This window comes from Pollachius pollachius (assembly GCF_949987615.1).
Source record: "Pollachius pollachius genome assembly, chromosome: 13".
Lineage (NCBI taxonomy): Eukaryota > Metazoa > Chordata > Actinopteri > Gadiformes > Gadidae > Pollachius > Pollachius pollachius.
The window spans coordinates 3,048,338-3,065,999 of NC_136946.1; the positions used below are offsets into that span (position 1 = coordinate 3,048,338).

Genomic DNA, 17,662 nt, shown 5'->3' on the forward strand with positions numbered 1-17,662 from the left:
CCATTCCTTGGTGGATTATCTTTCGATAACATAACAGCTGGGCGTTGATTATCCCGCAGGTGAAATGTGCTGTGACAAGATTTCAATCACAAGCGTTTATCTAACATGGGGCGGGCTTGATATGATGACAGTGGAGTGCTGTTTATGTAATCAACCAAGATGGCTGATGGGGACCGGTCTGGTGAAGCCGCGTCAGGATTCAACTGGATGCTTCATCAGCTAACAGATGAACACTCAAATGCACTTAAAACCTTTGCTGATAAGAAAGATGTACTTCCGACAGGATTTGGTAAATGTTTAATTTCTGTTCAGCGCTGCCTCACACTGCTCTGTTTCACTGTTCTGGTTGAAGGTCTGATTGCGTCCAGAGGCATTTCGGCCGATGATAACGCCCCCTTGGAAAATGATGACCAGACTAATATGCTTTTTGCTAAATGGTCTGGCAATGTCAGACAAAAAACCAAAAAGAAGAACAGCTCGATAAGATTATCCACAGCGACGTGACTCTGACTCCAGCAGCAGACGCACTGACCCGGAAACCTGCGAACAAGAGACGGAGCGAGAGGGAGAGGCCGGACTGGACCAATAGGAATTCAATACGGCTGTGAAACGAAACTCAAACACACACACACACACACACACACACACACACACACACACACACACACACACACACACACACTGTTACAGCGATCAAGTTTCATGTAACCCTTAATGAATTGTTCTTACGATATTATGTTCAGCTAGCTATAATATATATTCAGCATTACATAATTGTCAACAATGTTCAGCTATACATTATGTTCACTGATACATAATGGTCAGAAAGATATAACGTTCAGTTATATATAATGTTCAGCATAATTTTTAGCTATATCTAATCTTCATCCACATATAATGTTTAGATGTATACAGTTCAGCTAAATGTGTGTTTATGAATGTGTGTGTGTGTGTGTGTGTGTGTGTGTGTGTGTGTGTGTGTGTGTGTGTCTGGGGAGTTGTGTTTGTGATTGTATGTCTGTGGGTGTGTGAGTGTGTGTGTGTCTGTGTGTGGGAGTGTGTGTGTGTGTGTGTGTGTGTGTGTGTGTGTGTGTGTGTGTGTGTGTGTGTGTGTGTGTGTGTGTGTGTGTGTGCTTTTACGCAGTGTTTTTAGATTTCCGTGACGCATTTGGAACCCTGGCGCACAACATTATGTTTGGATCCCTGAAAGAAATACATCTGCCTCAGGTGTATATAGACATAGTCAAAGACGTCTATAAGGATTCCTTTATCCAAGTGATATGCGGCAAACAGCTCACGGACCCAATCCCATTACAACTGGGTATAAAAACGGGCTGCCCGTGGAGCGCGGTGAACTTTGTGCTGGCAATCAATGGATGGATACGGTGGATGTGCCAGTGTGCGCCCCTTAACACCTACTCCCCCAACCCCGTGCAGGGGTACGCAGACGACGTGGTCGTATGCTCCCGACACGAAGGCGTTATAAAAGACATGCTTTCCAGGACTGACTCTTTTTTAGAGTGGTCTGGACTACAGGTGAAACAATCAAAATGTGCTGTCTTTTATGAGAGGAGGAGTGGCGGCAATCGCTGGTATCATGCCAAATCAGACACAATCCCAACATTTACAATAAACAATGTACCAATCAGAGTCTTTGCGCGCCACGAAACATACAGCTACCTCGGCCATAAATTCAATATCGCCGGGGAGTGGACAGCGCAAGTAGACGAGATTGTCACAGACTACATGGCCAGGCTGGACATGATACACTCCTCTCCTCTCCCTCTGGTTATGAAACTGGAGGCGATCGGGCAGATTGCTCTGGCAAAAATACACCATCTCTTCTCCAATGTTCACATACCAAAGAAGGTATTGTACGAACTCAACAACAAAACTGTACAACGAGTGAGAGAGTGGTTTGGCATGAGCACACACACAACCCGTGACTTCATTTTTCACAGTAAGCGGGCGGGGGGACTAGGGATAACAGACATTGAATGGACATGTATTTCCACACGCCTTGCCCATTTATTAAACATGCTTAACAGCGACGATCAGGCAGTCAGAGAGATCGCCAGAGCCTCGCTCATTCTCGACCTGGAGCGGCGCAAGGTCCCGAAAACGAGCGACCTCCCCAGCTTCCTTGGGTTTAAAAAGAAGCCCAGTGGTAAACTGGACACCAATGCGCCAGGGTTTGGCGTAAACTCTGACTGGCCCGACCTGAACGACCTGTGTGACTGGACTGGTGTTTCCCTGGAGTGGAAAAGAGCGGACAACGAGACGGTGAGCGTCTCCAAGTCTGTGATCACGGACCTGTCAATAAATGTGCACGCAACAGTGAGCCGCGACGGTACATCAAGCGCGCTCCCCACCATCGGGGCGCGCGCCTTCTAACGCTCAGAAAGCAAGAGAGAAAGGAGCGCTGGACAGGACTGAGGCTGCAAGGGAAGCTTGCCTGCCTCCAGTCAGTTGATCACTCTGTGTCCCACTCGATTCTAAAAAATGCAGCTATCGATGAGGATATCCTAATTTTTACGGTAAAGGCACGCCTTCAGGTGCTGCCAACTAAACTGAATCTGTCGATCTGGTATCCCAATAATCATGACTCTCACTGTCTACACCATGGACAGCGTCAGACCATAGAGTCTATGTCCCCCATTTTTTAAACTGATGTAATGTTTACCAAGGACTATACATAGCCAGGCATGACAGAATTGTTGACATTATCACCAAAGATGTGTCACCCATGTTTGATTCCTCTGTTTTGTTCTACAAACATTCATGTGTGAAACCAAAAATGTTTCAATGCAATGACCCCCATGTATTTCAAGGTATAACAGCAAATACACCAGATGTCATTGTGATTGATGAGAATAGCAGAGAGGTTTTCCTATGGGAAGTTGGTTGCACTTTTGACTCAAGTTTAGAGGAAGCTTTCCTCACTAAACAAGTTAACATTTACATTTACATTTAGGGCATTTAGCAGACGCTTTTATCCAAAGCGACTTTCAATAAGTGCATTTGTTACAATAAGTACATTTGTCATAAGAAGTGAAACAATATATCGCTGTCGGTACAGTAAAGACGTTCATAGAACCAAGTGCAAGTATTACAATCGCTAGGCTAACCCATTCCCCGTGTAAAGCAGCGATAGCAGCTACTGTAGATGCTACACAATTAAGTACCTTGAATAAGTGCAATGTACAAGTGCCAGGATGTACAACATTCAATGGTGGCTGTGCATTGGTTTCTAAGCAGAGTCGAGATGAACTCTGAACAGGTGAGATTTGAGTCTTTTGCGGAAGCTGGTGAGCGACTCTGCGGTCCTGACATCGGTAGGGAGCTCGTTCCACCACTGAGGTCCCAAAACAGAGAAAAGAGTTAAGTACCAACCATTAGTGCAAGCTATTATACGTTTAGGCTATAAATGCCAGCTCATCGTTTTTATTTTCAGCAGCCTAGGTCATGTCCACAGGCTGGTGGTCAGAGGCTTGAGAATTATGAGGTTGTCCAAATGTAAAGCAAAGCAGCTTGCAACATATTGCTCAATCTCCTCCATTATAGGCAGCCGAGCTATTTGGAGGAGGAGGTGTTTTCTGTACCCATAGATTTTCTCTGTATGTTAACAGACTGTGTGCAACCAACGTTGATTGAATAAGCGAATGTGTACGTATTGTGTACTCTGTGCATGTTTGACTCAAGCATTACAACATGTTGTTTCGAGGATGTAGGGTATCAAAAGCAACTGAAAATATTTGTGCCCCTGCAATGTATTTTATAAATGCGGACACAAATAAAGACATTGAAATGTGTGTGTGTGTATGTGTGTGTGTGTGTGTGTGTGTGTGTGTGTGTGTGTGTGTGTGTGTGTGTGTGTGTGTGTTTGTCTTTCAGCATAAGACATGTGATATCAGGATGCTTGTGGAGGAAGATCATGAAAGCTATGAACTCTGGTCACACAAAGCACAATAACTTCACTAAATGAAAGGACCTAACCTTTAAACAGAGTATATTGAGAATATTTTCTGATTTTTTGGGGGATTTTATTGGCCAAATAACCCCAAACAAGAGTAAAGCGATTTTTACATTGGATGAATAAAAAACATTAATATTTAATCCAATTACATTTTTTTTGTAAAAATACAAAAAAAACGATTTATGCTAGAGCAGGCTAGCTCGATTGTGCTAGCCTATGTAACGAGGTCGTGTTGCCATGGTTTCCAAGCATCAGTGAAAGATTACAGGTTTAAGCCAGAGAGTTAAACAAATCTATCACAAATACAGCGATCTAATTGATTTACAATTCTTACGGTTAAATGGTTGCTATTAAGATAAAGTTACGTATGAATGTTATTGTTATTAAGCAAATATAGCATCTTTAGTTAGCTGAAGTCCCAAGCCTGTTTGTAAGGATTATAAATGAACTGCGATCCACTCAATCCTGGTTTAGGAAACTGAACGTGAGAAGCCTCTTCATGATTTAACTTTGAAACTAAACAGCAAGAAAGCACAAGTCAGCATTAAACATTAAAACACAATATCAATGTGATGTTGTACTGTTAATATATTACTGTGATGATGCACTGTTAACATATGACTGTTAATGTTAATCTATTAGCGTGATGAAGTACTGTTAGAATATTACTGTGATGAAGTACTGTTCAAATATGATTGTTAATCTATTAAGGTGCGGCCACACTGAACGCCTTACGAGCGTAACGCGCCTAACCTGCCGCTTGATCATTGTGTCTCACAAAAATGGTTCAACGCGCCTACGAAGCTAGATGAGCCCGCCCCAAACTTATTGCCCCCGCTACTTTTCTTTTGCTCCACAAACCTGGCTGAGATCACCACCATCGCTGCGCTGTATTTGCTGTGGGAGTTCGAGGAGAGTAGGAAACCCAAACGCCGTCATGTTTGGGCGCATGAAATCCTCCGTAGGCGCTAACAGCTGGGTGACTTTTATCACCTCCTCCAGATCTCCGCCTGGATGACGGCCGGTTCCAGCGGTATTTTCGGTTAACTGGGGCCATGTTCGATGACCTGCTAGCCCGGGTTGGTGCTCGGATCTCCCGTCAGGACACCAACGGGAGCGCCTGTCCTCCGTCTCTCTGCCAGTGACGTCGGGTCAAGCTCAACGCTGATTGGCTATCGCGGCTAAGCGTCACTCGTAGGAGCGTAAAAAGGAAAAAGAATTGAACTCCGCGAGTAGGTGCGTTGGGCGCGTTATTTAGGTGTGTAAAACGCGTCTAACACGCTTAACACGCTGCTTCAGCGCGTGTAACGCATCTACGCGCCTAAACCAATGGTTCCCGATGCAAAAATGCCAAATTTCAGCTGGGTAAGTTTCACCACCTCCTCCAGAACTCCGCCTGGATGACGGCCGGTTCCAGCGGTATTTTCGGTTGACTGGCATGGCGCCAGTCAGTTCGATGACCTGCTAGCCCGGGTTGGTGCCAGGATCTCCCGTCAGGACACCAACTACAGGCGCTCCATATCAGCTGCGGAGCGCCTGTCCTCCGTCTCTTTGCCAGTGACGTCGGGCCAAGCTCAACGCTGATTGGCTATCGCGGCTAAGCGTCACTCGTAGTAGTGTAAAAAGAAAAAATAATTGAACTCCGCGAGTAGGTGCGTTGGACGCGTTATTTAGGTGTGTAAAACGCGTCTAACGCATCTACGCGCCTAAACCAATGGTTCCCTACGCAAAAATGCCAATTTTCTACGCCTCAAACGCGCGTAACACGTTCAGTGTGGCCTTACCTTTACTGTGGTGAAGTACTGTTAATAGTACTATTACTATTGCTGTGATAAAGTAGACTGCAAATAAATATAACTGTAAACATATGAGTCTGAATAAGTATTGTAAAGTGGTAAAGTACTGACTGTGGTCAGGGGTTGGGCCTCAGGAGCCGGATTCTGCCCCTCAGTGTTCTCAGAGCTGGTGTCAGAACCTGGGAAGTATCAGAATGGGAGGAGGTGAAGTCATGGGCTAGATGTATCTAGATCTATAGAGCTGTAAAGTCCAGTGAGCTAGATGTATCTAGATCTATAGAGCTGTAAAGTCCAGTGAGCTAGATGTATCTAGATCTATAGAGCTGTATAGTCCAGTGAGCTAGATGTTTCTAGATCTATAGAGCTGTATAGTTCAGTGAGCTAGACAAGTCACCAAGGTCTCTGTGTTGGTAGTGGTGTGTTAATCATAAGGGCAGAACTGCAGTAAAAACTCATTTTAATCACCAACTGGTTTGTGACGCTTGTCTGAATCTAAGGATCAAGAGAAATGTTTAGTGTTGTTACAGTGGTGAATATCCTGATGTTATTATACTTTCATATTCTTAATGCCACACCGTCACTGTGGACATTGGAGGAGGTTCATCATTCAGAGGTGGAGAGGTTTCTATTACCAGACCACCAGTGTGTGAAGACAACCAATCAGATCGTAGGAAGGGGACAGGAAGTAGGACCAGGTGGAGATCAGGTGTCTGTCCTCCTGGAGAGTTTGATCCACTCACCGTTCCTCTTCTTGTACAGAAGGACTCCAACAACAGCAGCAGCAACGAGGAGGAGAACAACGACCCCAATGATGATGGGGATGGTGATGCCACTCTTGCCTTGAAGGTAAATACAGAAAATAAAATCAGTCGTGTAATAATAGATGATGGACAGAGACCCTCCCCCATCCATCCCTCCATCATTGAACCACATGTCTAGGGTCATGTGATGCTACACACACGACTAACACAACGTCAGGGTACTATTCCTCTAGAATCTGTCCTGGAGCTCAGGGTCACTCTGGGACTGATCTGAGCCTAGCCCTATTCATAGAACTCATTTACCCACAATCCACCGTGTTCTGCTGCAGTGAGCTACTCCTGAGAGCTGTGTGTTCACCCAGTAGCTTCAGCAGTGTCCAGGTAGACCTGGCAGTGGTTGTGATGAGGTCAGGTGGACGTGGTGAGACATGTGTTCCCCACCTCCATCCCCTCCAACACCAGTCTTACCCCTGTTGGTCCTGATGAGGGCGGGGTCCAGGGGGGTGGAGATGTCCTCGATGCCTTTCAGCTGGACCACACACTCGTACTTCCCCCAGTCCTCCTGTGGGACGGCCTTGAGGTTGAGGTCCACGCTGACCTGGAAGGTCCCGTCGTGGTTGGGGAGGACCTCCCCGGGGTCCACCTGCTCCTGGAGCTCCTGGCCGTCTCTCTTCCAGAACACCACCACCCTGTCAGGGAAGAAGCCTGTAGCATGGCACACCACTGGGGAGGAGGGGCTCCTCTGGAGCAGAGACACCCGCGGACGCTCTGGAGAGAGAGAGGGGGGGGGTAGAGAGAGAGGGAGAAGGGGGGGAGAGAGAGAGAGAGAGAGAGAGAGAGAGAGAGAGGGGGGGGGAGAGAGAGAGGGAGAGAGAGGGGAGAGAGAGAGAGAGAGACAGAGAGAGAGACAGAGAGAGAGGGGGTTGAAAGGGGGAGAGAGAGGGGGAGAGAGAGAGAGAGAGGAAGAAAGAGAGCAAGAGAGGGGGGAGAAAGCGACAGAGGGAGAGGTTATTTCATAATGTAAACACGTGTTCTTGTCATGTAATATATTCTATATTTCATATTCATCCATAAGGGGCTGAGTTGCGTCCCCCTTGAGGGTTGAGTCTCGTCGGCGGGGGGGGGGGGGGGGGGAGTGAGAACAGGGACTCAGAGACATGAGTCTGTCGACGCCCAGCACCAGGTCATGTGACTCTACCTGTTCTCTGCAGAGTGCTCCTCCCATAGGACAGGAGCGCCGTCAGCCAATCAAAACACTCCTTGGTGTAGTAGTTCTTCTTGTATTGTAAATTAACTCTATCCTGATCCCATTTCTGTTTGGTGGGGACAGCCTGACGTACTGGAGCGACCCAGGTCAGGGTCTCCAGGTCAAACGATATGAAGTCCTCTCCATCATAACCATGCTGGTCATAACCACCAGTGGTATCATCCTCATCATCCCACTCACAACCATACATCCACTGATATATGTGGATACCTGAGAGAGAGAGAGAGAGAGAGAGAGAGAGAGAGAGAGAGAGGGAAAAGAGAAAGGGTGAGATTACTTGTATTTTATTCTAAATTAATATTAAATACACAAACCATATCAATATTATTATAACAATAACTAACATTAATAAATAGAGGAAAAATAAGACAAGCCAGAGCTCAACACCACCCTACAGCCCACTACACCACCCTACACCACCCTACACCACCCTAAACTACCCTACTGCCCCTACACCGCCCTACACCGCCCTACAGTCCCCTACACCGCCCTACACCGCCCTACCCCGCCCTACCCCACCCTACCCCACCCTACCCCACTCTACACCACCCTATAGCCCCCTATACCACACTAAACCACCCTACACCACCCTACACTGCCCTCCACCACCCTACTCCACCCTACACCACCCTACAGCCCCTACACCGCCCTTCACCAACCTACACCGACCTACACCACCCTTGAACCACCCTACACCGCCCTATACCTCCCTACACCCCCTTACTCCGCCCTACACCACCCTACTAGGGATGGGCATGAATAGTCGATGCTCGGCTAATTGAGCATTGAGAATTTTTTAGATGGCGTAAAGGTCAATGACCTTTCATTGATTAAACTAATGCTAAAAAATATCTTCACACGGTGTGTCTTTTTACAATTACCATTCCTAGTGTTGTTCAGCAGAGAAATAGTCAGCAAAAGACGTTGACGTTGCTTAGCAACCGGACACGCTGAGGTTGATAAGTTACCGGACTGCTAGCGGAGTGATGAGAAAGACGTGAATCGGCAAAAGATTCTCTTTCCTTGACAGCGGTCGAGTTCGGTGTGCATAAAAGTACAGACGGACCAATTGGGAACAACTGCAACTGCTGATGCCATCTCTCGCAGTTAGAAAGTAGCTGCACCCACCCCAAACCAATCGGAATGAGTGTATACATGTCGATTATAGCGGACTACACCACCTATTCGCACGGAATTCTATTCCGATCAGAGAATTGTATTCTGATTGAGGCATATATATGATCATTTTCTATTCCGATTGAGCGGTTCTTCCACTTCTAATCAGATCAGAAGTGTACGTAAATGCAGCTAGTGCGAGTCTGGCATCGAAGCAGAACTTCAGAACTTTCTGAGGGAGGCCCCCCCACCCCTGAATTCCACCCCTACACAGGCTGATGGAAATTGAATGGAATAGGGTTCCCTCGGTTTGCCAAGTTAGCCCGCACTGCATCACGGCAACGTCGGTCCCCTCAGAGAGAAGTTTTCGGTGGCTGGACTGACGGTCACCAGGCTGCGGTCGCGGCTGACCGCAGAGCATGTTAGCACGCTCATCTTTCTCAACAAAAATCAGGAGACTGGTGCTGAAGTTGTACGTTAGTTACCGGTTCTTTTTTCTGAAGCTTTGTTAATAAGCCTAATTCATTGTTAGGTAGGCTAACAATGACCCTCTTTCTCTGCCTTTTTTGATAGTTTTGAGTTACATTTGGCAAAACCATATGATATATTTTGGGTTAAGTAATAACATGATTGTTTTTTTTATATTATTATTATTATTATTATTATTATTATTATTATTATTATTATTATTTTTCGTTTTTACAGTGCAGTAGCACATATCAAGTGTAATCATTGAACAGATCCGGTTTAACTGCCACAGAGTTGTTCATCTAATGATAAAGATCTCAATGAGGAAAACACGCCGTGTTTTTGTATTTTGATTGCATTTTGAATATAGCATATAAATAGTTCATTGTAATTTTAAAAAATTAATGAGTAATCGAAAATGTATCGTTAATTCTCCCTACGATTAACTAAGACAATTTAATCGAATGCCCATCCCTACACCCTACACCACACCCTACACCGCCCTGCACCACCCTACAGCCCACTTCACCGCCCTACCCCACCCTGCACCACCCTACATCCCACTTCACCCCCTACACCACCCTAAACCCTGTACACTCCCCTATAGCCCCCTACACCACCCTACACCACCCTCTAATAATCTACACCACCCTACAGTCCCCTACACCACCCTACCCCACCCTGCACCACCCTACAGCCCAATATACCCCCCTACACCACCCTAAACCCCGTACAATCCCCTACAGCCCCCTACACCACCCTATAATGCCCTACACCACCCTACAGTCCCCTACACCACCCTAAAATGCCATACACCACCCTACAGGCCCCTACACCACCCTACACCGCCCTACACCACCCTACACCTCCCTCACCCCTTCATCTGACCAATAGAGTGGATATATATAAACATATATATACTTATGGACACATGCAGGCGCGTCGTTAGACGTGGGCATTCGAGGCTATAGCCCCGGATGTTTTGGGAATGGCCGCGGATCTCTGTGCCGTCAAAAAAAATAGAAATAATAATAATAATGACGAAAATAGCCCCGTAGAGAATACTTCTTTGTGGTTGCATTACCAGCAGCCACAGATGCAACATTGTAGCCAGTGGAAACCGCAACATTCTGACGTGTCCATATATGGGCAGATTTAGAATAATTTGTTGCAAAATGTTGCAAATTCAACGTGGTATTCTTTCTTCTCTATGCATAGCGCATCTCGTCGATATTGCTGTTTCGTTCTGCTAGCCTTTTAGTGAGATCAGAGTGTTGAGAAGCAGTAATAAAATATCTTTGGTAAGATGGATATAAGAAGAGAGACCCGCAGTGAATTCAACCCGGTCCACTTGACTCTGGGTAGGTGCATGACAGTGGTACCGTAAAACTTCAATAGCCCAGGCTTTTATTTGTTTCAATCACTGAACTTTCCAACAAAACTCTTGCTCAGTAAAGATGCAAAATACTATCAAATGTATTATTTAAACCAGTATGAATATTAGTAACCATAGGTTGGATCGAATAACGCCTGCACGCATGCTAACACACACACACACACACACACACACACACACACACACACACACACACACACACACACACACACACACACACACACACACACACACACACACACACACACACACACACGGTGGCGGAGTGGTAATCGGGAGAGTCGGTACAATTCCCGGTGGGCCGTTAACGTTTCGGGGCCGTCGGGCTGATCACTGCGGGTTAAGAATATTGCGAGGGGAGTAACTGAGCGCCCCCTCCCGAAGTGGTACAGCCCAGGTGGGCCTTGAACTGCGATTGGTCAGAAAGACGTAACAGCTAATGACAACATTGAACTCTCGTGCAGGCTCGAACAGAGTGACACACAAACACACACAGAGTTTTAAGGAGTTTTTCACCCGCTCCGTATCGTTGCTTGCCCCAACATGTTTGTGCGGCTTGCTTGTTGAAAAAAGCTACAAAAAACTAGCGTTTATTGAGTGATAAAAGAATTAACGCCATTAAAAAAAATTTCTTTAATCGAGCAATTAATGCTTTTGCCTTGGCAAACGTTGTAGTTTTTTCCCCTGCTGTCTAGCAACAATTAGTCACGTTAGAAAAACTACAACACCATACCGGATCTAGCTACAACGGAAACAAAACAACAAGGACGCCGCCAAACTTGTTGGAGCAAGCAAGGATACGGATTGGGTGAAAAACTCCTTAAAAGTGTGTGTGTGTTTGTGTGTCACTCTGTTCGAGCCTGCACGAGAGTTCAATGTTATCATTAGCTGTTACGGCTTTCTGACCAATCGCAGTTCAAGGCCCACCTGGGCTGTACCACTTCGGGAGGGGTTGCTCAGTTAATTCCGTCTAGACAAAATTGACTTGGTTGCGACGTTGACAGTTTCTGAGTGTTGCGTGTGTTGAGTGAGTGATAGGTTGTGGTTGCACGGCTCAGGCTGCCGGACGGCGCTGCAAGGAACTTTTATAAACGCAATATTGTTATCCCGCCGTAATCAGCCCGGCGGCCCCGAAACGTTAACGGCCCACAGGGCATTCTCCCGACTCTCCCGATTACCGCCACCGTTTGTGTGTGTGTGTGTGTGTGTGTGTGTGCGTGCGTGTGTGCGTGCGTGCGTGCGATTGCCCTCTAATGGAGGTGGGCAAGGTCGTCCGCGTCACCGGTGCCCCGTCTCCTCCCCACGGTCCCGGCGAGGCGTACCGTATCCCAGTGAGGATACAGCGGGGTATGCATACAGCGGGGTATGCATCAGGATACAGCGGGGTATGCATCATGGTCTGCATGCAGACCATGATCCATCAGCGCCTGGTGCGGTCCGAGGCATTGGTGGAGGCGTCGAGCATTTCGGTGAGGTGCATACAAGGGGATGTGCACGAGTATCCTTTGGTCCCTATCGAAATTCGTTATGGGGGGAGAAAATATAGTGTCAAGGCGGCGGTTAGCTCGAGCCTCTCGCATCGCCTGATTCTTGGGTTGGATTGGGCGGGGTTTCCACAGGCTGTTAGGGGGACTACGGGGATGCGGACACGACAGGTAGGGACATGTAAGTCATGTGCGGTGTTCTGCGCCGAGGCGGGGGCGTCCGACGCTGCTCAGGGATCGGGGGAGGCGGGGGGTCATCAACCCGAGGTCCCAGCGCCGAGGTTCCCAGAGGTGGAGGATTTCCCCCTCGAGCAGTCTCGTGACGCTACCCTAAGCTCAGCCTACGACCAGGTGATAGTAATTGATGGGAGTCGGGTCCGGCCAGACGCAGCGCTGACTTACCCACACTTTATGGTGGTTAGGGATAGGCTTTATCGGGTGAGTCGTGACACCCAGAGTGAGGAGGTTGTCACCCAGTTGCTGGTACCCAGGAATTGCCGGGAAATGGTTTTCCAGGTGGTGCATTATAACCCAATGGCGAGCCATTTGGGGTACGAGAAAACACTTAATTCAGGCGGAGGTGCGCAGGTGGTGCGCATCCTGCCCCGAGTAACAGCCACGGACGGCTTGTGTGAGAGGTTTAACCGGACGTTAAAGTCCATGATCCGTAAGTTCGTACACGAGGATGCTCGAAATTGGCATCAATGGCTAGACCCTCTGTTGTTTGCAGTGCGGGAAGTGCCTCAGGCTTCCACAGGGTTTTCCCCATTTGAGTTACTCTATGGGCGCAAGCCCAGGGGTGTCCTGGACCTCATTAAAGAAAACTGGGAGGAGGGGTCCAGTGACAGCAAAAATGAAATCCAGTACGTCATGGACTTGCGTGCAAAGCTTCACTCACTAGGGGTATTGTCACGTGAGCCTGTACGACAGAGGGACTAGGTTACGCGATCTCACCCCGGGGGATAAGGTCCTTGTACTGTTGCCCACCTCTAGCACCAAATTACTCGGGAAGTGGCAAGGGCCCTTTGTGGTCACGCCGCGAGTCGGGGACGTGGATTACGAGGTAGCGCGGTCGGACAGGGGCGAAACAAGCAGGTCTACCACATCAACCTCCTTAAGAGGTGGAACGATGCGGTCCCTGTCGCGTTTGCATCGACGCTACCAGAGAGAGAGGAGAGAGGACCGGAAGTCCCTGCTCCAGGTCCCACCCCTCCGGTCGGTCGAGGTGAAGACCTCTCTGTGAGTCAGGCGGCGGACGTTGCCAGCCTGCAACTCCAGTTCGCCGACGTCTTTTCGCCCCTTCCCGGTCGCACCCCGTTAATTACTCATGACATCGAGACGCAGCCCGGGTTAACGGTGCGGACACGCCCCTACAGGCTGCTCGTCCACAAACAAGATGTGGTACGGCGCGAATTAGCAACCATGTTAGAGTTGGGTGTGGTCGAGGAGTCTCACAGTGACTGGTGCAGTCCCGTCATGCTTGTGGGGAAGCCGGACGGGTCGGTCGGGTTCTGTGTGGACTACCGTAGGGTGAACGCGGTGTCGAAGTTCGAGGCCTACCCAATGCCTTGGATCAATGAGCTTGTGGACCGGCTTGGCATGGCCACCTGTTACACGACTCTGGACTGCACGAAGGGCTACTGGCAGATTCCGCTGTCTCCAGCAGCCTGGGAAAAAACGGCCTTCTCCACTCCGCTCGGTCTATACCAATTCAAGGTACTTCCGTTCGGGTTGTTCGGGGCCCCGGCCACGTTTCAGCGGCTGATGGACCGTGTGTTACGGCCCCACGCCGCGTATGCTTCTGCCTACATCGATGACATCATCATCTATGGTGAGACGTGGGGGCTGCATATGCGGCAGGTGGCGGCCGTCCTTCAGTCGCTGAGACGAGCGGGGCTCACGGCCAACCCGAGGAAGTGCGAGGTCGGGCGGAGGGAGATCCAGTATCTGGGGTACCACCTGGGGGGGGGGAGGTCCGGCCACAGGTCGCTAAGACCACGGCGGTGGCCGCCTCCCCTCGGCCCAGGACCAAGAAGGAGGTGAGGCGGTTCTTGGGGCTGGCAGGGTACTACCGGCAGTTCGTGCCGCACTTCTCGGACCTGGCCAGCCCCTTGACCGACCTCACCCATAAGAGGGCCCCAGATACAGTCCAGTGGTCGGAGCCATGTCAGGTGTCGTTTGAGGCTATTAAACCAGCCCTCTGTGGGAAGTCGGTCCTGTGTGCTCCTAACTTTGATCTCCCTTTTTCCCTGCAGACGGACGCGTCAGATAGGGGGCTGGGCGCGGTCCTGACCCAGCAGATGGAGGGGGTCGACCGGCCGGTGCTGTACCTGAGCTGAAAACTAACAGACCGGGAGGGTCGGTACAGCACGCTGGAGAAGGAGTGTCTCGCCATCCGATGGGTGGTCGGCGCCCTTCGTTACTACCTGCTGGGTCGCACGTTCACCCTCTATTCTGACCACGCCCCCCTCCAGTGGCTCCACCGCATGAAGGATGTCAACGCGAGGATTACCCCGTGGTACCTCGCGTTGCAGCCCTTCAACTTCCGGGTCGTGCACAGGCCTGGGGCGCAGATGGCCGTGGCGGACTTCCTCTCCCGTTCCGGGGGGGGGGAGTTCGAATGTGATACTATAATAACAAGAGGTTGTTGATATAGAGTTAAGTTATTACAGCCTGTAATCGTGTTTGAGAAGCGAAGAGTTTGAAGTGTTTAATAACAGAAAATTAATCTAAAGGAAGGAAGATGTTATGGATGTTGAGTATTGAGCATCAAGCGACACCTAGTGTCATTGTCATGTTAAGCTGAAGCCCATAATGCTGTGCGCGGTGTTTGACTTATTCATTCAATAAAAGCATGAACCGAAACAGTTACCTCCATTAACTATATGTCAAGTTACTTTTTCTGTTTTCATTGATTTATGAGATATCTAGCAGTAGATAATACTGTGATAAAATAATATTGACTTAATATTGGGATTCAGGCCTTCTCTCTTTTGAAATGTATATACCAACACTGAGTACACTGAGTACTACTAAACTGAGTACTGCTACATTGAGTACTACTACACTGAGTACTACCACACCTGTGTGTGTGTGTGCCTGTGTGTGTGTTTAAGAGTATGGTGAAACATTATTCTGGGGTTAAATGATGGATATCTGTATTTGAGATATGTGACATTAGATATAAACTTACCTCCTGTCTGTTTATAGGCCCTCTTCAGATTCACAATGTGAGCTTTGAGGCTCTGCTGGATTCCAAGAGCCTGTCTAGTCATCATTTCGAGTTCACCTGGAGAATCTCTGAAGAACTGGTCCATCCAGGCATGTCTCAGCCCTATTCTCTTACTGTTGCTGTCATAGTACCCAACCTGAACTTCATCCACCATCCCAACAGCAACAAACTCTGGGAAGGTTGAGAGTCCATACGACGCCGTGCATAAAAACTGCAGAGAGTGAATCACTGTAGACAGACAGACAGGCAGGTTAAGACTGTACATTACTGTAGAAAGACAAACAGAGAGACAGACAGACAGAGAGGTTAATACAGTTCATTACTATAGACAGACAGACGTGTTAGTGTCCATCCCTATACACAGGAATGCAGATGGCCCCTCCCCCTGCCCTATGGCTCCTCCCTCAGTCTCATGGCTCCGCCCCCTGGCAGTCCAGGGAATGTAGGAACCTTTAGTTTGATCATTTTGACATCCAAACATCTCACTGTAGCCTACAGCATTGTCCAGACCTTCAACTTCAACACAACCTGCTGCCTCTTAATCAATACTTTCTGACATATATAATAAACAATAATTGAAATAACTATGACAATGTTTTTAAAATTAGTATTAGCAAATAAGTATATTGGTGCATTTCTGTATTCGATGCCGGCATTTTAACCTTCACATTATAATTAATAATATAATTATTATATTTCATAATAATATATTGATAGCAATGATAATAATTATATTATTGTGCGTCTGCGTGTATATGCATGTGTGCGCGTGCGTGATGATTCTCCAGGGACGTTGACAAGTTAATAATAAGTTATCTGAGGGATAATATAAAAGTAGACTTAAAGTAGACATCCGATTCCCTCCAATCTGAGTTTAGTGATTGGTTCTGATAATAATACATTTAGGAACGACGTCGGCAAACCAGTGCGCTGGTTTCGTTTTCACAGTTCAAACCCAAAATAAATGTTCTTATATTAGTTTAAATACTCACAGTAAGAGCTGAATCATGTTGTGGATTCATTTAAACTCATCCTCTTAATTAAAGAGGATGCTCAAATGCTTTTCAACCAAATTAGGGAATTCAAGCATCGTCTCTTCAGGGACCATAAACGAACCTTTTGGAAAGATAGTTTTGAAAAGCAAAAACTTGAGTGAGTCTTACCTGAGGACACACCGTGACCAAAGACCAACAGCAGCAGCCCCGTTAGCGCCTTCATATCGGTGTATTCAGAAGAACAGCTCCATGAGATTATCCACAGAGACGTGACTCCGACTCCAGCACAGACGGACTGACCAGGAAACCTGCGAACAAGAGACGGAGGGAGAGGGAGAGTCCAAACACACACACACACACACACACACACACACACACTCACACTCACACTCACACTCACACTCACACTCACACACACACACACGCGCACGCACACGCATGCACGCACGCACGCACACACACACACACACAGCTGTGTAAAATGCTCATCAAGTCAAATGTATTGTAGCGACCCTGGGACATTTAAAGAGTTTTTGTATAATGTATTGCATTGTATTTCGTTGTCCGTTATGCCAGTTGTTCTATGTGCATGCATTGGAATGTTCTACTTGTCAATCAGTGTGGGGGGCGAATCATCAGTTAAGATGGGGGAGGGGCTTGGGCGAACAGGAGGGTGGGGGCTTGCACGTTGAAGGGACCGGGTTCTGGGTTGCCCAGGTAACCGGTTGTTGTTAGTGTGGATTTTTGCCGTTGGTTACGGGTTTCAGCGACCTGGGGCCGGATTCACAAAGCATTCTTAAGGAAAAAAAAGTTCTTAAGTAGCACTTTTTTCTTAACTGTGTTCTTAAGAGAAAATTTAAGATTTGATATTCATGAAGAAATTCATATTTTTCACTCGCGTTTTTTCCTAACTTTCTTGTTAAGTTTTTTCCTAAGAGAGTAATTAAGAACAAATGAGATTCTTGAAGACAAAGTTCTTGAATTTCTTCACAACTTTAAGATAACCCTTCACCAGTCTTAAACCAGCTTCAGTGAAAAGGTTAGTCTTTCCTTTAACATATCTATATTACATTTATATGAATACATTAATATATTGCTTAACCCAAGGCTATATGTTAAACAATGTTGTGAATTTAAGCTTGTCATACTAGTTTTATTATATCAAAAAAGC

General features: G+C 47.5%; 1 protein-coding gene across 3 annotated transcripts; it reads right to left on the bottom strand.

The window, feature by feature from the left end:
* Window positions 1-471: 471 nt before the first annotated feature.
* Window positions 472-16,772, bottom strand: LOC307085319 (major histocompatibility complex class I-related gene protein-like). Of its 3 annotated transcripts, none has more exons than XM_079750085.1 (7): window positions 16,660-16,772; window positions 15,458-15,724; window positions 7,732-8,010; window positions 7,002-7,301; window positions 6,513-6,611; window positions 5,884-5,951; window positions 472-540 (listed from the first exon to the last, which is right to left on the bottom strand). In XM_079750085.1, exons 1-7 carry the CDS (start codon window positions 16,712-16,714, stop codon window positions 487-489), a joined length of 1,122 nt encoding a protein of 373 aa, XP_079606211.1. In that variant the 5' UTR covers window positions 16,715-16,772; the 3' UTR covers window positions 472-486. The 3 variants fall into 3 exon arrangements, with proteins under 3 accessions (XP_079606211.1, XP_079606210.1, XP_079606212.1); XM_079750084.1 differs by lacking the exon at window positions 472-540 and adding an exon at window positions 3,236-3,355; XM_079750086.1 differs by lacking the exon at window positions 472-540 and adding an exon at window positions 4,466-4,492.
* Window positions 16,773-17,662: the final 890 nt, after the last annotated feature.

What these genes read in the sequence shown, in the direction of transcription:
- LOC307085319 (XM_079750084.1), bottom strand. Translation starts at nt 16,714, where the DNA reads ATGAAGGCGCTAACGGGGCTGCTGCTGTTGGTCTTTGGTCACGGTGTG. An exon ending in TGGTCACGGTGTGTCCTCAG is followed by an intron (nt 15,725 to 16,659) that starts GTAAGACTCACT and finishes GTCTGTCTACAG; the next exon opens with TGATTCACTCTCTGCAGTTT. An exon ending in GAGCACTCTGCAGAGAACAG is followed by an intron (nt 7,302 to 7,731) that starts GTAGAGTCACAT and finishes CTCTCTCTCCAG; the next exon opens with AGCGTCCGCGGGTGTCTCTG.